Genomic DNA, 20321 nt, shown 5'->3' with positions numbered 1-20321 from the left:
ACATATAGGGTCTGTTTGGTAAAAATAAGCTATAAGCTAGCTGATAGCTAATAAGCTAGCTGATAGCTGAAAAGCTAGCTTATAGCGGATAGCTGAAAAGCTAGCTTATTGAAATTAAAGTGTTTGGTAAAATTAGCTTTTAAAGTTGTTATTAAATATAAAATTACATAATTGATAGTGGATAGTTTATTTTTTAGAGTGGGTAGTTATTAAATTAAAGGGTAAAAATGGAATAAAGTGTAAAAAGCTATAAGCTATAAGCTCAAATGCTACTTGAAATAGCATCTGAAAAAAAATTATAAGCTAGTACAAAAAGCTTGTTACCAAACACCTCTAATTTTTTTGAAACAAGCTTATAAGCTCATATAATAAGCTATAAGCTAGCTTATTTATATTGCCAAACACACCCATAATGCAATGTCCCTACCAACTGAGTTAAGCTCACGGTTACACAATAAATTTGTTAGGAGAGAAGTGTGGCCTATGGGGGATACAATATTAATTAATGTTAGGATACTATAGTGACAAGAAAGTTATAATTTTTTTTTTGAAGCACAAGAAAGTTATAATTAACTGTCAAAAAAAGAAAGTTGTAATTACACATTTTTCTTTTTCTTTTCATTTCATTTCAGAAAAATTCATACAAAAACAGAAACAATCCAAAATCGATCAACGTTCTCATTGCATAACAATCAACAATGGATGCAAGTGGAAGAAACAGCTAACAGAAAGAGAAAGAATCAACGAGAAAATAAATTCATACACTCAACACACACACACCGCACTCAGATCCAAATCTCCTTCATCGTTAGCGATTCGGATCTCACTCATCTTCAATCCAATTTGATCCAATTCAACTTCCAACCATGAATCCTTTCTCTTCAGACACGCGTCTCAGGTTTGATAGCAATCAAATTCTTGCTGGTTTCATTTTCATTCCTCAACAAGATTCTCAAAATTTGTTAATTTGTTTACCACTAATGCAACTAGTAAATAATTAAGCTAATTAATTAGTAATTTTGTGTCATTATTATTGTATAATTGAGTTTCTATAGATGACATTTGCCAATTGCAAGATCTTGTATGACTATTAGTAATGTTGTCAATGGCAGATCACCGAAAATAACCGTTAGTTTAAATTCCGCTATGCTGCAGTGTTATAGTGCCACTATAGTTACCATTTGAAAACACTTTGTACTAAATAACGTATTGCAGAAAATAGTGTTTTGTTCAAATTCTGCTATGTTGTATAACACTATAGTGCCACTGCTATTTAAAAATGATTTTGAAGAAGCTAAATTAGCCCACCCAAATTGGGTTAAAAATGACTATTACTATGGTTCAAAAAAAAAAAATGACTATTACTTGAAAGTAGTTGCACATGTGGCAGTTTTACTTAGTCGCAAGAGTTTAGGCCCGGTTTACTTTGTGAAAATGTTTTCTATTTTCATTTTCTACAATGTTTTTCATTTTAACTTGCTAATAACAAGATATAAGACAACCCACTTGAGTTGGTCTGGTGGTATTGACTTGGGACCTGGGAGTGTGCTCGGGATGATGCATTTGTGGAAATAATGAAGACAAGTTTTTGACATTTTTTTTGTTTTGAAAAAATGCACATGATTGTTGACTTCAAGGGTTTATTATCTCTTTGTTAGTAAGTAAAATTAACACAAATTTTAGAAAATGAAAATAGAAAATGTTAACAAAGCAAACGGGGCATTATAGTGTGACTGTATTTTAGAATAAGTGCAACTGTTGTGAGTTGTGACTAAGTAAAAATGCCACATGTTTCTTGTTGAAAAGAGAATAAGTGTGACCGTATTTTGGCTTTTACAGGTATACTTAACGAATAAGATTTTATTTTTCTCCCTTTAATGTATCACAACTAATCTGATGAATATGATTTGGATGTCACTAGAGTCAATCACTCATTGCTCAGAATATTTTCAGATAAGTGCATGCATATGTCAATTTTATGTAACAAGAATGGAAACGGTGAAGATTTAAGAATAACTAGAAATCCGGGGCAACAATTTGGAGCAGTTTGTTTCTTAGCGGCTTTGCAGCCTTGTGCTGTGCCAATATGCTTCCTTTGGCTCTTTGTAGTTAGAAAGTAATAACCAATAGACTATGCCTCTACAGAGTTTTTAGGATAGAGTTTTACATTGTCTTCCTTATGGTATTCCACTCATGATTTGTTTCGTCGGCTTATCATTGATGGTATATAGAGATTTGGAAGCCCTCTTGTACTGAGAACGAGATTCTCTTGTCCATCCCTTCTGGGATAACTTTGCTCTTTCTAGTGTTACATGACATAGTAGATTCATAACACAATACATACAAATTGAAATAACCGTCCTCCTATATCCTGTGGACCTGTGGTTGTGATTGAAATTTTCCGTAGTACTTTTTGTGTGCAAAATCAAATGCAGTTAACTTATATATATATACATATATTCTTTTTCAAAGATGATTGATGTTTGTTGTATAGTTTGTGCATAATAGTTTAATTGTTATTAGTATCTTTTAACCATCTTGGTCATATCCCCTCTTTTAGGGACATGATTCGGGCCATACGTGCTTGCAAAACAGCAGCAGAGGAACGTGGTGTTGTAAGAAAAGAATGTGCCGCCATTCGTGCTTCAATTGATGCAAATGATCAACACTATAGGCATCGAAATATGTCCAAACTAATGTTCATCCACATGCTTGGCTACCCCACACATTTTGGTCAAATGGAATGCCTCAAGTTGATATCATCTCCTGGATTTCCAGAGAAGAGAATAGGTTACCTTGGCCTTATGTTGCTTGTTGACGAAAGACAAGAAGTTCTAATGTTGGTCACCAATTCTTTGAAACAGTATCCAGTTTCAAGTCAATATTTGACTTGTTTTATTCCTTATTTTTTATATATTCCATTTTACAAATATTCTAGAGAGCAATATCAAAGGTGGATTATAGAAACCTTAATTAAATCTCAGAGATCTCAATCATACAAATCAGTATATAGTGGGGCTTGCTCTTTGTGCTTTAGGGAACATTTGTTCAGCAGAAATGGCTCGTGATCTTGCACCAGAGGTTGAGAGGTTGCTGCAATTCAGGGATCCAAATATTCGGAAAAAGGTGACTTTTCCTTATATTTCACGTCCTTTTATAAGATTGTTTTATCACTTTAGGAACATTTGTACTGGGTGCATATATATTGGATATTTGGAGTTATACATCAATGAATGCTCAGGAGAGGAAAACTGGCCATGAATGCTTTTTATTTTATGGCTTCATAATGCTTCCTACACATTATGACAACAACTTGCTCTTCACGTAAAGTAGATAGTTTTGAATTTTCTCTGCTTTTATTCTGCAAGATAATGGCTTATTATTTGTTCTCATTTCTTCATTTATTTGATGGTTTTTAATTTGTGGATTCAAAAGATCTTTTGTTGTATGGATCTTCTACCAGTAAAGAAACAAAATTCTGAGACATATTTGTTGTTCTTGTACGACTTTCCACCAGCCTACAATATGCCAAATTTATAGATTTTCATTATAGTATTTTGACTATACTCACTTTTATATAGGCAGCAATATGCTCTCTAAGAATCATAAAGAAAGTCCCAGACTTGGCAGAAAATTTTGTAAATCCTGCTACTGCCTTACTGAGGGAGAAGCATCATGGAGTTTTGATCACTGGGGTTCAGCTTTGTACAGAGCTATGTAAAATCAGCTCCGAAGCTCTTGAACATATTAGAAAGGTACTTTCCTTGCTTTCTTATAATTATTGTCTCTGACATGGTGTATTTTGTAGCATGTACTTGTGGTTTGAACTGACGAACTTGAGTGATAAAATCATCATTTGCTGCAATATCTAAAAACACATATGCAGTCTTGTTGCTATTATTACTAAATTTAACTGTGTTGTAGTTAACATGACGATGTTTGTAAAATCTCGTTTCAAATGACTGGCTTGCAATTTTCTACATCATGGCATCACTTGTTAGTCTTTGCAAGCAAGACTTCATATAAATATAAATATTACTCCCTCCATTCCTTTTTAGTTATCGTTTTAAGGTAATTTTAATTTATGCATACCGATGAAACAATAAATGTTGTTACTTTTAATATATTTTTTTCTTATAACACCCTTTATCATTTATGATCTTATTTTGCTTAATTCTCTACAATAAATTGTTAAGGGTATAATTACTAAACAATATTTTATGTTGCACTGAACTTTGAAAAATACAAATAAATAGGAAGAATTTTTTTTCTAGAAAAGAGACAAGTAAAAAGGAACGGAGGGAGTATGTTCTTGTGTAAAGGCATATAAAACATATCTGCAAGTGGATTTGAGTATTTGACTGTGGTCAGCTTTAGTTGTAATAAAAAACTGAAAAATTATTGTAGAAATGCACAGAAGGTTTGGTGAGAACTCTAAAGGATCTAGCAAATAGTCCTTATTCACCAGAGTATGATATTGCTGGCATTACAGACCCTTTTCTCCATATCAAATTGCTAAGACTGTTGCGGGCATTGGGCGAAGGTGATGCAGATGCTAGCGACTCTATGAACGATATACTTGCCCAGGTCAGTGCACAACAGCAATTTTATTATTTTTCACTGTTATTTCTCCTGCTGTGATGGCTGGATTATTTGTAGTGCAGTTTTTCATTAATGACCTCATTTGTTAAAAATTTACACCTTTTGGATTTTCTTCTCCACTTGTATGCAATTTGGCATAAGCAAATTATTTCAATTGCATGCCAAGACAAGTGGATGAAGGTGTCTTGAAAAAGGATTGTGTTAGACCACTGACGCTGACGGTTACCCAAGTATACAATAGGAAGAAGGACTTGAGCAAGGAGGAGAACCGGAATAGCAATAATCATGAATAGGATTATCATTAATTTGATATAACAGACTGTTTGAGTGACTGGGAATAGGGCTTATTGCTATAACAAAATTAAGACGAGAGAAGATTACCGAAATCATTATGGGGGAGGAAGTGATTCAATTGGTAGGGATGTTGCAATCCCTCAAGATGCTTCTTATTCGTTTTTTTATTTCTTTTCTGTTATGTTCACCATTTCCTAGTATTGATCATCTTCTATTGTTCACCCAATACCAGTGGGATTAAGGGCATTTTTTTATAGTACATACATTATACTACTCCAATAGTCGAGGTTTGTATTCTACTAATCAATTATTTATGTAGGGAGGGTTACAAGTGGGAAGGAATATAGGGCCTCCTGGAGTCAATGATGCTAAAATGTTTGGGCCTAGACTAATTAAATATTCTGCTGTAGTTATGCATCCATAATTCGGTCATTGTTAAATTCTTCAATATTTTCACGCACCAAGTCTTATCTTTTCATAATTAATTTTTAACCACTTGCTGCAATAATCAAATTAATTTCATTAGTTGTTGCTGTATTTGTTTGGTTCTGTTTTTTCTTTATCAAATCCATACAATGGTAAATGAGTTGATGGTTTTTATTTACTGTTTTTTTCACTATTAAATTTATGGTTAAATTTTTCAACTTGCATGTCTTTTAGGTGGCTTCAAAGACCGAGTCAAACAAAGTTGCCGGGAATGCCATTTTGTATGAGTGTGTTCAAACAATAATGAGCATTGAAGATAATGGTGGATTGCGTGTACTTGCAATCAATATCCTAGGAAGATTTTTGTCAAATCGGGATAACAATATCAGGTATTCTTCAGGAAATAAAACATCTGGATTATTTCTAAATCAGTTAAATTAAGTTATGTAGGTTCCTTCCTTCATTAATTGCTGAGATGCTGTATAGAATATATTAATGCCATTGAGAGTCCAGTAAGCAAAATGAAACTTAAAAAAGCTGAGTCTTAAAAACAGAACTGTAGGTGAATGAGGTAAATAAAAGTAAATTAAGTTAAATCATTACAGATATGTGCTGTTTATGTAACATCAAGCTTCATAAGCATTTTTTCTTTTTGAAAATTGCATATTTACAATGATTGAAGGCTTCCTGAGACAATCCATAGGAGACTGAACAGTTGATCATTTGATTGAATGAATTGTTACCTTACCGATTTTGCTTTTCATTGGTTTAATATATTTTGAAAATAAAGGAATAAAAAAGAGGAAGAATTGTTGGAAATTGAAAAATATGACGATGATTTATGCATGATTATGACAAATAGCAGGTCTGAAGATTAATTAATTATCTGATACAGGCATGGAGTGTGCTTGGCTCTATTCTGAAGTTTGTATTATATAAATTTCTTTTTGTGAAAATCATGTTTGTCAGAAGCAATTCACATTTAGCTTGTGCTTGTCTTGAGAAATGTCCAAGTGATTTCACTTTTACTTCTGGCTGTATACAAGCAGAGGTACATATAAGCTGTCAGATTACTAAAAAGGAAATCATTTGGGTAAAGGCAAGACTACGGAATAAATATTGTTTAAATTCAATTTTTTAAGGGTCATTTGTCAAAAAAGACTTTATATTACTTTACAAACAGAAAGCACTTCTTAATGGAGACGCAGAAGCTACTTAGACCCTTAACAAAAGTTCTCTCTTTATGTTCGGACACAAGGACTTCTAATTGTGGGTCCAAACCTATAAAATGAATAATTTGAAACCACTTTTTCCTTCTATGACGATTTATACGTATTGAATTACTTTGGTAGCTTGTATATCAATACTTTCTCTTCTGGGCTATATGGCATGACTACCATTGATAATCGTTCACTATATCTTGACATAGGTTAGTGAAACCCTTGCAATGTCTTATGTCTTTTACAATTACTACTTTTTAAAGCCAGACAGATTAGTTCCTATATTGTTTTCGCCACGACCTATACGCAACCGATCCTTTTTTGTTTTCTTTTTAAATTTTAATGTTTTGCTTTGTGATTGCTGTAATTTGTCTTCATTATTGAAGTGAATTGAAATTTCCAACTTCTCCCTTCAGATATGTGGCATTGAACATGCTGATGAAGGCTGTGAGTGCTGACACTCAGGCAGTGCAGAGACATCGTGCAACAATTCTGGAATGTGTAAAGGTATTACTTCAGCAGTCTTTCTTGTTTCATTATTTCATGATGAAGCTGAGTTTTCTTTTGCACCTTGAGAAGAGAGTGACTTGACTTCTTGTTTAGGATTCTGATGCTTCAATTCGGAAAAGAGCCCTTGAACTTGTTTATATTTTGGTGAATGAAGCCAATGTGAAGCCGTTAACAAAAGAGCTAGTAGATTATCTTGAAGTCAGTGATCAAGATTTCAGGGAGGACCTTACTACCAAAATTTGCTCAATAGTTTCAAAGTGAGTCTAGGAGGTTCTCAATAACATTCCTTTTTCAGAGCACATGGGACATTTTATATCATTTGTATTCCTTTTCATGTTTTTGGGTGGCGGGGAAAACCAAGTTAGAGTTGACTGTTTAATAATAGAATTAGAATTAAAATCCGATTTCTTTTTTTTTTTCTTTCTTTTTTCTGCATTAATTAAAATATTTCTTGGGCTATTCATGACTTTCCGTTAATACAAGATGGATTGATTTGTTTAAAAGTTATGGCATTTGTTGATGATTAATTCTTAGAAACTTTAGGAACTGTTTTTGTTTTTCATTTATTTTTGTGTTAACAATACGAAACATCTTGTCTGTATTTGATCCTGGAATTTATGCATTATAGATATTTCTGTGCTTTATTCACCCGGTTTCTTTTCTCTGGTAAACAAAATAGAAGCGACCTGCCCCATTTTGCATGAGTATGTTCCCCTTTATTAGTTGACCCTACAATATGTTTTGGTTAATTAACATTCAATTATTTGCACTTCAGGTTTTCCCATGAGAAGATCTGGTACATTGATCAGATGCTTAAGCTTTTGTCCAAGGTATGACTCTAAACAAGCTTTTGCAGTGAACTAAAATCTCCAATATGAAAATCCTGATCCTTGCTAGTTTTTGCGTATTAATCATTGATGTGTTTCCATGTATGATAAATAGTTAATTATTTCTCATCTCTACAGCTGACATGCTACATCCCATGAAAATTGATTGCCATGGCAGCTTATTACATTTTCCCGACAGCCCATGTATAACATTTTTTGAATTAATGTTTTTATGTCTCTATCTCTATATAAGTACCAAGCTCAACTGCTGCTTCTATGTAGTGGTCACAAGTCATCACTAGATAAATTTAGCGTTGTATTGTATATTTGTATCACTAATTTGATGCTTGTAGTAGTGTCCATATTGAGCCTTTCTATTAATTTAGAAATTAAGTGCAAGTATTGATCTCTATGCTATGTGGTAATAGGCCGGAAATTTCCTAAAAGATGAAGTATGGCATGCCTTAATTGTTGTCATAAGCAACGCTTCCAACCTTCATGGATACACCGTAAGAGCATTATATAAGGCATTTCAGACGTCAACAGAAGAGGTGCTCTTTAACAAAATATATCAATACCGTTGATTTCTTCTGCTGTCATTTATGCCATAACATTGATGAATATTTCCACCAGGAAACCTTCGTTCGTGTTGCAATGTGGTGTCTTGGAGAGTATGGCGACTTATTAATCAATAATGTTGAAATGCTTGACATAGAAGATCCGATAACAGTAAGTGAATGGATTCTTGACATTTTATTCATGATGTTTCTACTGTTGCTCAGGTAGAAACACAAAATATCATATTCAAATTTTCATATTGGTACTGGAAGCTAAACACAAAATAGGCTCTAACTGTTTTTAAATAACAACAAAAGCCTTTTCTATTGAGGTGAGGTCTGCTCAAGGATCAAATATCTTAATGTCCTATTGGAAACCATGCCTAATGATAGACCATTTAAATGACATTTTCTTAGTTGACTTTGACATATACTTTTTCTTAGCTCCTCTAGTTTAACTACTGGGCTACCCTCCATCTGATTTACCTTTCTGACCGAGGCTCATAAGGTCCACCTAAGATCTACTATTTTTTCGCAATAGGTGCTACCCTAAAGGTAATATTTTGTTGAATATTCATGACATAAATCAATGATGATAGAGTTCTGATAGTTTTTAAAATATTTAAAAAAAATGTTCTAGCAGTACCCTTCCTGGTGAGCCTTCTTCTAGTAGAACTCTTACCTTGCATTACTGATGTCTTAAAACAAATAAAATCCATCAGTCTCAGTACTGTTTGATCACTGTTGAAACTTGAAATAAATTATCTCGTTCTTTTCCTGTTTCTTTTGTTATCATTGTAAAGGAAGGCAATGGGAAAATATTATCACCTTTTTTTTTTGCATGTTATTGTTATGTTTAACATTCGTTTTGCTAATTTGCAGAATTCTGGGCATGATATGTACTTGGCACTAAAACCATAAAATTTAGATGCTGGCTTGGCGCCACTTTTTAAATTCTTGTTTCTTAGTTTGATTATGTAGGAGTAATGTGACAATGTCAAATTCCTTCTGTGTGTTTTCCTTTCTTTATGAAAGAGATGTAAGTTATTATCAGGCCACCTTAGCAATGGTTTGACTATTGATGCCTGTCGTAGTCTGTTTCCATTTCCATATAGTAGTCACGTCGGAAAATATACAAATCAATAATCTTTCATTACATTTCTGTTTTTAGTCTTCTATAATTGTCTTTTATTCTTCATCGATTTCATATGAGCAGGTGACTGAGTCAGATGCTGTGGATGTTGTAGAGCATGCTTTAAAACGCCATTCATCAGATCTTACCACAAAAGAAATGGCTTTGGTTGCCTTATTGAAGCTCTCTTCACGGTTTCCTTCTTGTACAGAGTATGATATGATTTCAAATGTTTGTGATTACCTATACATTAGACCTTAAAATGAATATATTTCATCTTTACTGCATTTGCTTTCTAGGAATGTAATATTCATCAAGTATATGCCCAGGTGATCGGGCTTAAGATTGTTTGAAACATAACCTGATTGACCATATGCATGTGTTTTCATCTCTATAACAAATAATGGTTCTTTTTCATCCATGTTCTTCACTTCTTTTATAATTCAAATACCTATAATAATCTCATATCTGCTTGTATTTGTACATTTGTCATTTAAATTTTAATCTCTCTTTTGTTCCATATGTATAGGAGAATCAGAGAAATAATCATTCAGTACAAAGGGAACTTAGTGTTAGAGTTGCAGCAAAGATCGATAGAGTTCAATTCCATTATTGCAAAGCATCAAAATATTAGGTGAGGCTAATCAAATTGCTTACTATAATATGTCGAGAACTTTGAATTTCTACTGCCATATTTTAAGAGGAATCCCATAATTAGGAATTTTTTATCGATGTGCAGTTCTACACTTGTAGAAAGGATGCCAGTTTTGGATGAGGCGACTTTCAATGCTAGGAGGGCTGGGTCTTTGCCAGACGCAGTTTCAACTCCAACAGGACCTTCAGTTAATCTTCCAAATGGAGCAGTCAAATCTGTGGCTCCTCTTCTAGATCTGCTTGATCTAAGTGCAGATGATACTCCTGCACCAAGCTCTTCGGGTGGTGATTTTCTTAATGATCTTATTGGTGTTGATCCGTCAGTTGTGTCACAACAACCTGGTTAGTGTTTGCGGTTTATCGTATAGAATATAATAATGCATGTATAAGTAAATATTTTTTCTTTAAGACTTGGCATTGTAGTTTATTCCACAAATAAGTAGCTCTTATTATATTTTGAACGATTTGGTCAATGGCCAATGGCCAAATCAATATAGAATTGGCAGTTTTTTTCAAGGTGAAAAAAGAAAATTTAAGGTAGGAGGAACAGAAGAATACAAAGAAAGAGGACAAGACATCCTCCTAAGGAAATTACAAAATATAACACCTAGAACCTGAATGATTTAATCACGTAAAAGGGCATGCCAACCTTTTTGCATGTCTATTAAAGAAACATCTCTATAGAGACCATAGGCAAATTTGGAAGAAAAAAAACTATCCCAAATGTTATCCAAAAATGAAGAAGTTCCCATGAAAATTCTGGCATTCTTTTCCAGCCAAAGCAACTAAAGAACATCAAACACGTGGCACTACCACTTCCTTACAAAAAACAAAGGAACTAATGGTTGTAGAAGATATAGGGTTCTTCTGTCGGTTTAAGAAATATTTCAATGAAATTTACTGTGTTTTATGGGTTTGGTTACATTGAGATTAGAAGTAATTTATGAAATGCAACAGTTCTTTTTTCACTAATGGAAAAATTGAGACAGCAACAAAAAGACGCATGCATCTTTATGTTTTTCTGAAGGCGGGAGTTTATTGACAGTTCGATCTAACTTATTATAATGTATGATATTTAGGTGCTATTCATACTTCAAAAAACAGCACAGATGTTCTTTTGGATCTTTTGTCGATTGGATCGCCTTCCGCACCTATTGAATCACTTCCTGTTCAAAGAAACTCATCTACAATTGATATATTATCTCCCAGTACAAGTAAAAGGGAACCAATTTCATCACTGGATGATCTCTCATCAGTTTCACTTTCTTCACGGGCACCTTCAAATACTGGAGCGGCTTCTATGACAGATTTATTGGATGGTTTTGCCTCTGGCCCACCAGCAAGTGGTAAAATTTGTGTAGCAATTGTAAAAGCAACATTGATTGATATTAAGTCTAATTACTAATTATCCATTTTTCTTGTCTTGAATAGAAAACAATGGACTGGTTTATCCGCCCATAACTGCATTTGAGAGTAGCTCCTTGAGGTTGACATTCAATCTCTCAAAACAGCCAGGAAGCCCACAAACAACAAATGTCCAAGCTACCTTTATGAATTTGTCCTCTAATGCATATACAGATTTTGTTTTCCAGGCAGCAGTTCCAAAGGTATGCCAGTGTGTATGCTGTTGTGCTTTCTACACATGTACTGTTAAGATCATCACCATAGAAGAATTTAACATATAACTCGTCAAATGCTTACAATATTCTCATGATATTTATTAACTTTAAGTTCCATGGTTTCCAATTGCTATTGAAAATATCTTCCCATTCCTTTGTTTGATATATAATTGTATAAAGTTCACAACACAAAGTAACCATTAAACCAAAACTCGAGGCTGTTACTTCTCTTAAAGAGAAGAGTTCTACCAATACAATTGTCTCTACCTGAATGATTTCCTTTTTTTTAGTGTATTTACTTGTTGGCGTTTGGGTGCTACATATGTACAATTTGAAAATCATGGGCAGTTTTACTGGTTTTATTTATCACCAATCACCAATTTCTTATGTGTGTTGGTATTTTAATTTTCAGTTTCTTCAGTTGCTCTTAGACCCAGCTAGCGGCAATACTCTCCCTGCTAACGGAAAGGGGTCAATCACGCAAAATTTAAAAGTTACTAACAGCCAACATGGAAAGGTAAATTTTCCTTGTTTATAAAATATGTGTGCTCTACCATGTTCCTTATTATTTTATGGTCAAGCCTTCTTCAAGCAGACTTGTCAGGCTGACGGCAAGAAACTATTCTTTTACAGAAATCTCTTGTCATGCGTATAAGAATAACATACAAGATAAATGGCGAGGATAAACTTGAAGAAGGACAAATCACTAATTTTCCTCGTGATTTATGAGGCGAAATGGTCAACGCCAGTGATCATTCTGGTGATGCACAAAACCCCATGTTTTTTACACCTTTCATGTTACTTGTGCTGTTTTCGTGTTTCATTCTTTCAAATGAGGGACCAGTCTGGTTCAAGCAACTGGAACCACTCTCTTGATCAAAGTTGTGGTCTGTTTGGTGGCCTCACATTTCACTTTCCGATGTTTCTCTTTCTTCCTTCCATATTTTATGTACATTAGTACAAAAATTTCTGTATGAAAATGTCAGAAATCAAATTTTGCCTTTCGAGGCACCAAGTATAGTGTCATGTTGAGAACATTTTAGGTGCTTGATTTTTTTTCCTATATGTAGTTCCCGGTTTGGCTGTTTTAGGTCATAGTGTTGAAAGTAGTTTGATGTTTCATACGGATTTTAGAGTTTAACAACTGTTATATAATATTTTATGTAACATTTTTCCCTCAAGATTTAATCCCAAAATTATATCAGGTAATTCTTATTTGATTCTCTCTCTTTCTCTCTGTTATGCTTCTTGCTTGATTTCTGGCTGTTAAATTGAAAGGAAAAATTTCCTGTTACAAAATCTCTGACCTATCTTTAAAACCCTGATGCCACAGTGATGCTGATTTAATATTTTGCTATAAATTATGCATCTAAATCCCAAGTGAATTATAAACATAAGGAGCTCTTGTTGCCCTATCAACCTACAAGTGTTTGTCTACAAATTCATTACAGGTCAATTGGGATGGAATAATGACCGAGGCCTGTATTAAGGCAAAGTGATCATTGACTCAATAAAGCTTCGAGTTAGAATCATGAAGGCTAATTATGGTTGTGGTATGCTCAACATTTCTTCCTTTACACATAAGTCTAGCGTGTCTAATCTATGTAGAGCTATTGTAAATTGTAAATGGTTGTTGAGAACGTTAAAAACAATATCGGGACGTATCGGACGAGTATCGGTATCGGACACGTATTGGACACGATACTTCACCATTTTTGGAGTATCGAGGCTTCATAGGTTCTTTTATTAACAACCATGGCAGCACGACTTGTGGAAGTCTCATTAGAGACTTCGAAGGTAAATTCATTGAGAGATTTTACAACAAATTGGACAGAGTAACGCAACTTGGTCACATTTTTCAGCTGTTCGCATTGTCATTAAATTGGACCGTATCCTCGGTGTCTAATGGATTCATTTTTAGATGAATTCTAAAATTATATTGATATGATCTACACTTCAGCAAAAAGATTGAAGAACATCAGTTATTCGTATTTTCAAAGAAGACATCGTTGTGCGAATTTCATAGCTAATAAATAAAAGTCACTTGTCCTATCTAGAGGGAGAGGACTCCTTAGACCATCTCCAATGGTGTAGTACCTATTAGGTACTCATGGTACTTATTAGGTACTACCATTGGAGCACAACACATTTTAGTACTTAATAGGTACCAATTCTAATATAAGAACTCTCTCTCTCTTCTTTTTATGGGACCCACTTTATTTAATATATTCAAAAAATAAAAAAATCACAACTTTTAAATTGGCATAAAAATTTAATGTCAACCATATATAGACGTCGGTAGTCATTGTTTGTTTCTTTTTACCGTTGGAAAAAAAATAAATACTCCTATCATATAAATCAAAACCAAATTGAAGGATTCTACTCCTCTCAAAATTACCATTTTATTAATTATTTTAAATTATTTTTTAATTATGTAATTCTTAAAATTTAGCAATATTATTTTAAATTAAATTTCAAATTTTAATTATTTTTTCGAATTATAAAAAAATAGTCCATACTAATTTTTAAATTTTATCATTAATTCAATCAATTTATATTATAAAATAGATAATTAAATATATTGTAATGATGTGAAGTTATTGATGGGACCCATTTTAGAACTTTTTAAGAAATGCTCCATTGGAGGGGTTGAGTACCTATCAGGTACTATTATTAAAAAAATAATAAATTGATGATGTGTCCATGTGGAACCATTTAAGTACTAAAAAATGGAGTGCTCCATTGTGAATGCTCTTAGATTCCCCTTTGTCCTCTACTACTTAGTACTTAGTTTGGTTCTTCTAGATGATGAAAGAGGTGTTTCTTTACCACATTTAATTACTAATAAACTTAAACTCCTTTCTATAAAAAAAAATTAATAAATAGATAAAACACCACGACCATGTGTGCATGCTGAAACTTTTCTACATTCAATGAAACACATAAAACTTAACAATTTTCTGCTGTCATTGAAGGCTAAACAATTCAACTACTCTTTGCTTTATTCGTCCCACGTTACACCTACCTCAAACTTTGCCAATGTTATTCTTTTTTATTTGAGTTGAAAGTGATCAGTGAAATTGGTTTATACTGTATTAACAATTTGTTTGAGTCACTCTCTTAATTACTTTTAAGAAACGAAAACAAAATTGGTCTAGTCTCTGTCTTGAGTTGAGTTGTCGGTACCTTCTCTATATGAAATTTAGATACAACCAAAGCCAACCACTCCATACTAAACAAATATTTTGTTTTAATGATAACAATAGTTTTTAGGCAAAAATTACACTGGCCTTCGTTTTAAGTTTGACAATCTTTTTGGATTGTTCCTTTACATTATTGTTCTTTTCCAGTATAATCATTTACTATTTTTTTATAATAAAAAATTTAGAGTGAAGTGAAAAGGAATAAAAGGAGCTCTCCAAAATGGAGCATAGCTGCGCTCATCCAAGACAGGAAAAATCTTAAACTCTTATATCATTTACAAAGACAATTAATTACATTTACCTCCCTTGTATTGATAACGGTGATAACATGTTTCCTGAAATATTTTATTTTACTTTCTCCTTTCACTTCTTCTCCTTTAAATATAAATTCCCAAATAAAAAAAACTCTAGAATCAGAGTATCTAATTTTTTTTGTATTGAAAAAAAAAAGTATCTAATTTTTTTGCAATAATGTCTTCAATAAGGATCAATATGTCGAATTCGCAAACCTAAAACAATGAGTAATTCATTCCTAGTGTCAGATATGATGAACGAGCACTTGAAATGCTACTCATCTATTTTGTGAAATAAAAGTTGTGGTTCACACGGTCACGACAAAATATTACATATAGGACAACAGTACAAGAAGAACGGAACTTAGAAATTAATAATGCAAACGAAATGAAACATAAAAGATCAATTTGAAAAGAAAAAAATAATTTAAACGATCAATCCGAAATAAAGATAAACTCAAAAAATTGCAGACATAATTTTGCCTAATTTTTATTATCGGCTCATTTTCTACTGAGATAAACTGATCTTCAAATCCAATATGAAAAAATTGGTCATAAGATAAATTGTTCATTCTCTCCAGCTTTAAATATAAGCTTAAAAAGTGTTTATTTTTTTAGTCTCAAAAAAATATAAACAAGGCCAGTGGAGTAACTGAATACGTGACCTTTAACACGAGTCCCATATTAATCCAACATCACTAGGACTTAATTGCATATACTAAAATTTAAGTATAAGTTATTTAATATGTTTAGATCCTGAGGTGTTAGCTATAAAGTTGACGAATTTAACGTGTCATATAGGTTTTTGGTGTTGTGTGACATTAAAGTGAAATACACATAAAAGATCACATATTAACATTCTCTAACAAAAGAGGTTAGGTTAATGGATGAATAGTTTTCATTAACATGTTACAATTTTAAAATTTGTATGTTTGATTCTTAAAATTCAAAAACTATATTGATCGATGCTTACAATTTCAAAGATTAATTTGTCTATTCACTCTCTTCAACTCTAGTGCTATATTTTCCAACGGTGACTACGTACCTACTTAATGTGGCCATTGTCAATTTAGGTCAAATAATGATGTGATGGACAACCTTCCAAATTTTCATCTCCTAGACCCCGCATCAAGGTCCACTTGGTTTTTTTTTTTTTTGCCTTTACTTGGTGTAAAGAGTTGACCAAAATGGTATAAAACAATATAGGATGTGCTTTTGTCTTAAAACTAGAAGCTATTTCTGTTCTTTTTGCCTTTTATAGGGTTCCAGCCAAGGGTCCTAATTTAGCATCACCACACTACATTAGGAACAATTGCTTTAATCATGGTTCAACTGCTTTATTCGGTTGAGTTAAAACAAAATCGTGATCAAACCGTTTAAATAATCAAATCATAGACAATGTTGATTCATAGTTCAATTGGTTTCCAGTCGGCTAATATTTGCAAAGGTGCTCTTAAGTGGAAGATCTCTAGTTCGAATTTTTTGAAACTAGGTTAACCTAAGGAGATTGTGTGTGAATTGGTGCAACTCACGGAATACTATAACTCAATGGAAAAGAATGTAGAAGAAACCCACATTTCAGATCTCCAAATGTGCAATAATCAGATTGGGAGCACTAACAGGAAAACAACTGTTATCATGTCTAGAATCTTAACTCTGAAGTCCTTCTGATGAGAAAAAAATATTAATCCAACTTTTCACTCATCTTTTGTCATCTTGGTAATCAAATGTTAAATTCAAACTAAAAGGGAAAGCTTAAACAGAAAGAAAGAGAAGGAATGGAATCCATTTTTTGTTTCTTTTTAACTCATAGGTTTAATTAAAGTAAACCTCTAGAGAAAACCAAAGCATCCAAAAAGCAACTCCCAATTTTGACTTCACTTTAATCTCCCAACTCATTGCAAGTAATTGCTAAAAAATGCCACTTTTGTGACACAGATATAACATTACATCATAGTGGCATCAAGGGTCCACCTTCATAAATGTTTGAAATCATATGGTCTAGTTGATGTTTCTGCTAATTATTACTCTCTCTTGTTTTCATTTTCCTTCATAAACTCTTCCGGCTATAATTTCCAGGGCATCATCATAAGAGCAAAACATATGCTTGATTTTGACAATATGAAATTACAAGGGTAAATTGAGGATTTTGACAATCTTTATAGGAAATTACAAGGGTAAATTGAGGATCGGATAGCTCATCGGATTTGAGCTACCGTCGAAAAAGTTAAGAGTATCGAGATTCAAATTCAAATGAAAGAGAAAATACTAACATTTGTCTATACAATAAAAAATTACAACGGTAAATATTACACTACAGTACAGAAATTGGATTTTGTATAAAAGGAATATACTTTCCATACAAACACTTAAGACAATTCTCATTCAAAGGATATAGCTTAATTAAATCTACATGACATAATTTACAAGTATAACAGACAAAAGAGTAAAATCATAATAGTATGAAGAAGAAAAATGAGTTGAAAATTTGAAGTTATCTAAAATACTAAGTTGCTTCTTTGAGCTCTCTATTCATCCATGGCAAAGTTGAATTAACATTAGAATTAACCAAATGAGATTGTGATGAACTTGATACCTTATCCTTCCTAGACCATAACCAAATCTTTGAAATAGAAAAGCTTTCACCTTTCCTAGCAACATTGATTTTCTTCCCTTCAATATCCCCACCATCAATGGAACAATTCCCATTTTGAGAAAACCCACCTTTCAATTTTCTCATACTAGCATTATTGCTACCTCCTTCACCTCTATTAGGACACAAAGCCACTACCAAATCTGAATCATCAACAACATATTGGTAAGAACCCATTGAATAACATCTCCTAACATCATCTACAATACTTGTACTAGTACTACTCTCTCCTTCATTTCTTTCCACACCCCCTTCTCCATTATTTGAGCTTTTAAATTTTCCAAGCCTAACAGAAAAAACCCTTTTACCACTCATTATATGATTTTCTGCATGTTTGTTAACAGAATTAGCCTCACCAACAACACTGTCAAAAACCCTATCTTCTTCTTCCCTTAAACTCTCAAAGTCATAAACAGGATTATTTTCAAAGCCAAACCCATGTTCATAAAGACTCCCTCTACAAAGAGGACAAGTTGAATTAGACAAAAGCCATGTATCTATGCAATCAATATGAAAAGCATGATTACATAGAGGCAACAATCTCAACATGTCTTGTTCTGTGAATTGACAAAGACAAACAGCACAATCAAACGGTTCTTTCAAATTACCTATTATCTCTTTGTAAAGAAAAACTGGTAAAGCATCAATGAAAGCTTGATCTAAACCTGAATCATGAAGATTGAAAAGTTGTTGTAACTGTCTTTGGTAAGGATCAGGTTCAGACATTTGAGGGTTGTTATTGGATTGAGAAATTGTTAAAGATGACCTTTTTCTTATGAGAAATTTAACAAACAGTTGGAGGACACCAGAAATGAAAAACACAATAGCTAAAATTACTATGATGAAAATAACTGAAGTGTTCATTCTAATTGTTTCTTGTAATCAAAACAAGAACAACAACAACAACAACAACAACAACAACAACAACAACAACAATAACAACAACAACAACAAAGGGAATTTATATTGTAGATTTGAGTATGAACCCAATACATTTGTTTAAGTGATGATGTTTGGTTTAAACAAAGATGTAATCTTTGTTTCTTTTGAGATTTAACCCAAATCATACATTGTGAAAAACAATTAATAGAACTTGAATTCTTGCATTAATCCTAAAAGAAAGAGGAAAAAGATAGTTGACTTAAGTGGTAAAAATGAAAAAATGATTAGTCAAATTTGTGTAGCTTATTGAAGAGTAGTATAGGGTGGTAGTTACAACTTACATGGTTGAGAATTTTTAAGGTTGAAGATGATTAACCTTAATTGTTGGAAATTATGATTATGATTCTTCTTTTTTTTTTTTTTGGTACAGAAATTATGATTCTTCTAACAGCTACCTGGTTAGTTGTTTGTTTGTTTGTTTGTTTGTTTGTTTGTTTGTGTGTTACGGGTAAAAGAGGAACGGAGAACGGAGTTACTAACAAAATCCCTAGGTATTGTTGGTTTTGGATATTAGAACACTTTATCCCATATAAAACACAAGAAACTTTCATTTCACACCCCGTGATTATTAAGTGCCCCCTACGTTTCCATTTTTATCTGTTATTTAAGTAGTGGACATTGCAAAATAAAAAATAAATGGTAAAACATTGTTCAACCTATCATACAAAAGGAGTTCGTATTTTAAAATGTGAACTGATCGATGCTCAATTTTTTATGGTCTTTGATCACAGTCAATGGTCTTGCCAAGTGAGCAGTTTTGATTTGCCACCGATACGGCTATGACATAGCAGGTCAATCAAACGCGTTGAAAAACTCTATAAATACCATTCTCACCTCACTCGCTCACCTCTCCACTTCTCTTCTCATTTTTTTTGGTTTAGTTTTTATTATTTTTGTCATTTCACGTGTAAACGACCCATAGTCCGTTGTCGGTTAGTCATAACGTTGTCATCGGTGTTCTTTGATGATGATCATTGAGAACATTATGCTAATCAACAAGAGATTTTTAGGGCCAATAATATTGGGAACGTTATGACTTATGACTAATCGAGATGTATACTACTCATATGAGGCTTTTGGTAAAAACTCATATGAGGCACAATTGTCCATCTACCCCAACATTAATTTTGAATGGACGAATTTGCCCTCATATATAAACTAAAATCCCGAAGAAAAAAATTTGGTTACCGGAACACTTTGGAAAAAAGTGTTCAGGTATATGAAATTTTTCTTTTTTTTTTATTACCGGAACACTTTGGAAAAGTGTTCAGGTACTAATTTTTTTTATTACCTGAACACTTTGGAAAAAAGTGTTCAGGTATATAAAATTTTTCTAATTTTTTTTTTACCTGAACACTTTGAAAAAAAGTGTGCAGGTATGTAAAATTT

General features: G+C 32.8%; 2 protein-coding genes across 2 annotated transcripts; one reads left to right on the top strand and one right to left on the bottom strand.

The window, feature by feature from the left end:
- The first annotated feature begins 483 nt into the window (after positions 1-483).
- LOC123895606 (AP-1 complex subunit gamma-2-like) lies at positions 484-13061 on the top strand. The gene is made up of 18 exons (XM_045946059.1): positions 484-898; positions 2561-2863; positions 2985-3126; positions 3582-3755; positions 4408-4587; positions 5557-5711; positions 6959-7049; positions 7146-7309; positions 7828-7882; positions 8308-8430; positions 8513-8608; positions 9653-9780; positions 10098-10202; positions 10308-10564; positions 11302-11568; positions 11654-11829; positions 12254-12358; positions 12475-13061. The coding sequence occupies exons 1-18, from the start codon at positions 867-869 to the stop codon at positions 12568-12570; spliced, it is 2649 nt and encodes an 882-aa protein (XP_045802015.1). The 5' UTR covers positions 484-866; the 3' UTR covers positions 12571-13061.
- A 3990-nt stretch (positions 13062-17051) lies between these two features.
- Positions 17052-19489, bottom strand: LOC123895604 (RING-H2 finger protein ATL47). Its single transcript, XM_045946058.1, has one exon. It carries the CDS (start codon positions 18852-18854, stop codon positions 17844-17846), a length of 1011 nt encoding a protein of 336 aa, XP_045802014.1. The 5' UTR covers positions 18855-19489; the 3' UTR covers positions 17052-17843.
- Between the last annotated feature and the right edge of the window lie 832 nt (positions 19490-20321).

The sequence above is a fragment of the Trifolium pratense genome, linkage group LG7 (assembly GCF_020283565.1).
Source record: "Trifolium pratense cultivar HEN17-A07 linkage group LG7, ARS_RC_1.1, whole genome shotgun sequence".
NCBI classification, from domain to species: domain Eukaryota; kingdom Viridiplantae; phylum Streptophyta; class Magnoliopsida; order Fabales; family Fabaceae; genus Trifolium; species Trifolium pratense.
The sequence above is the reverse complement of the archived record's forward strand: the minus strand, read 5'-3'. Positions and strand labels throughout refer to the sequence as shown.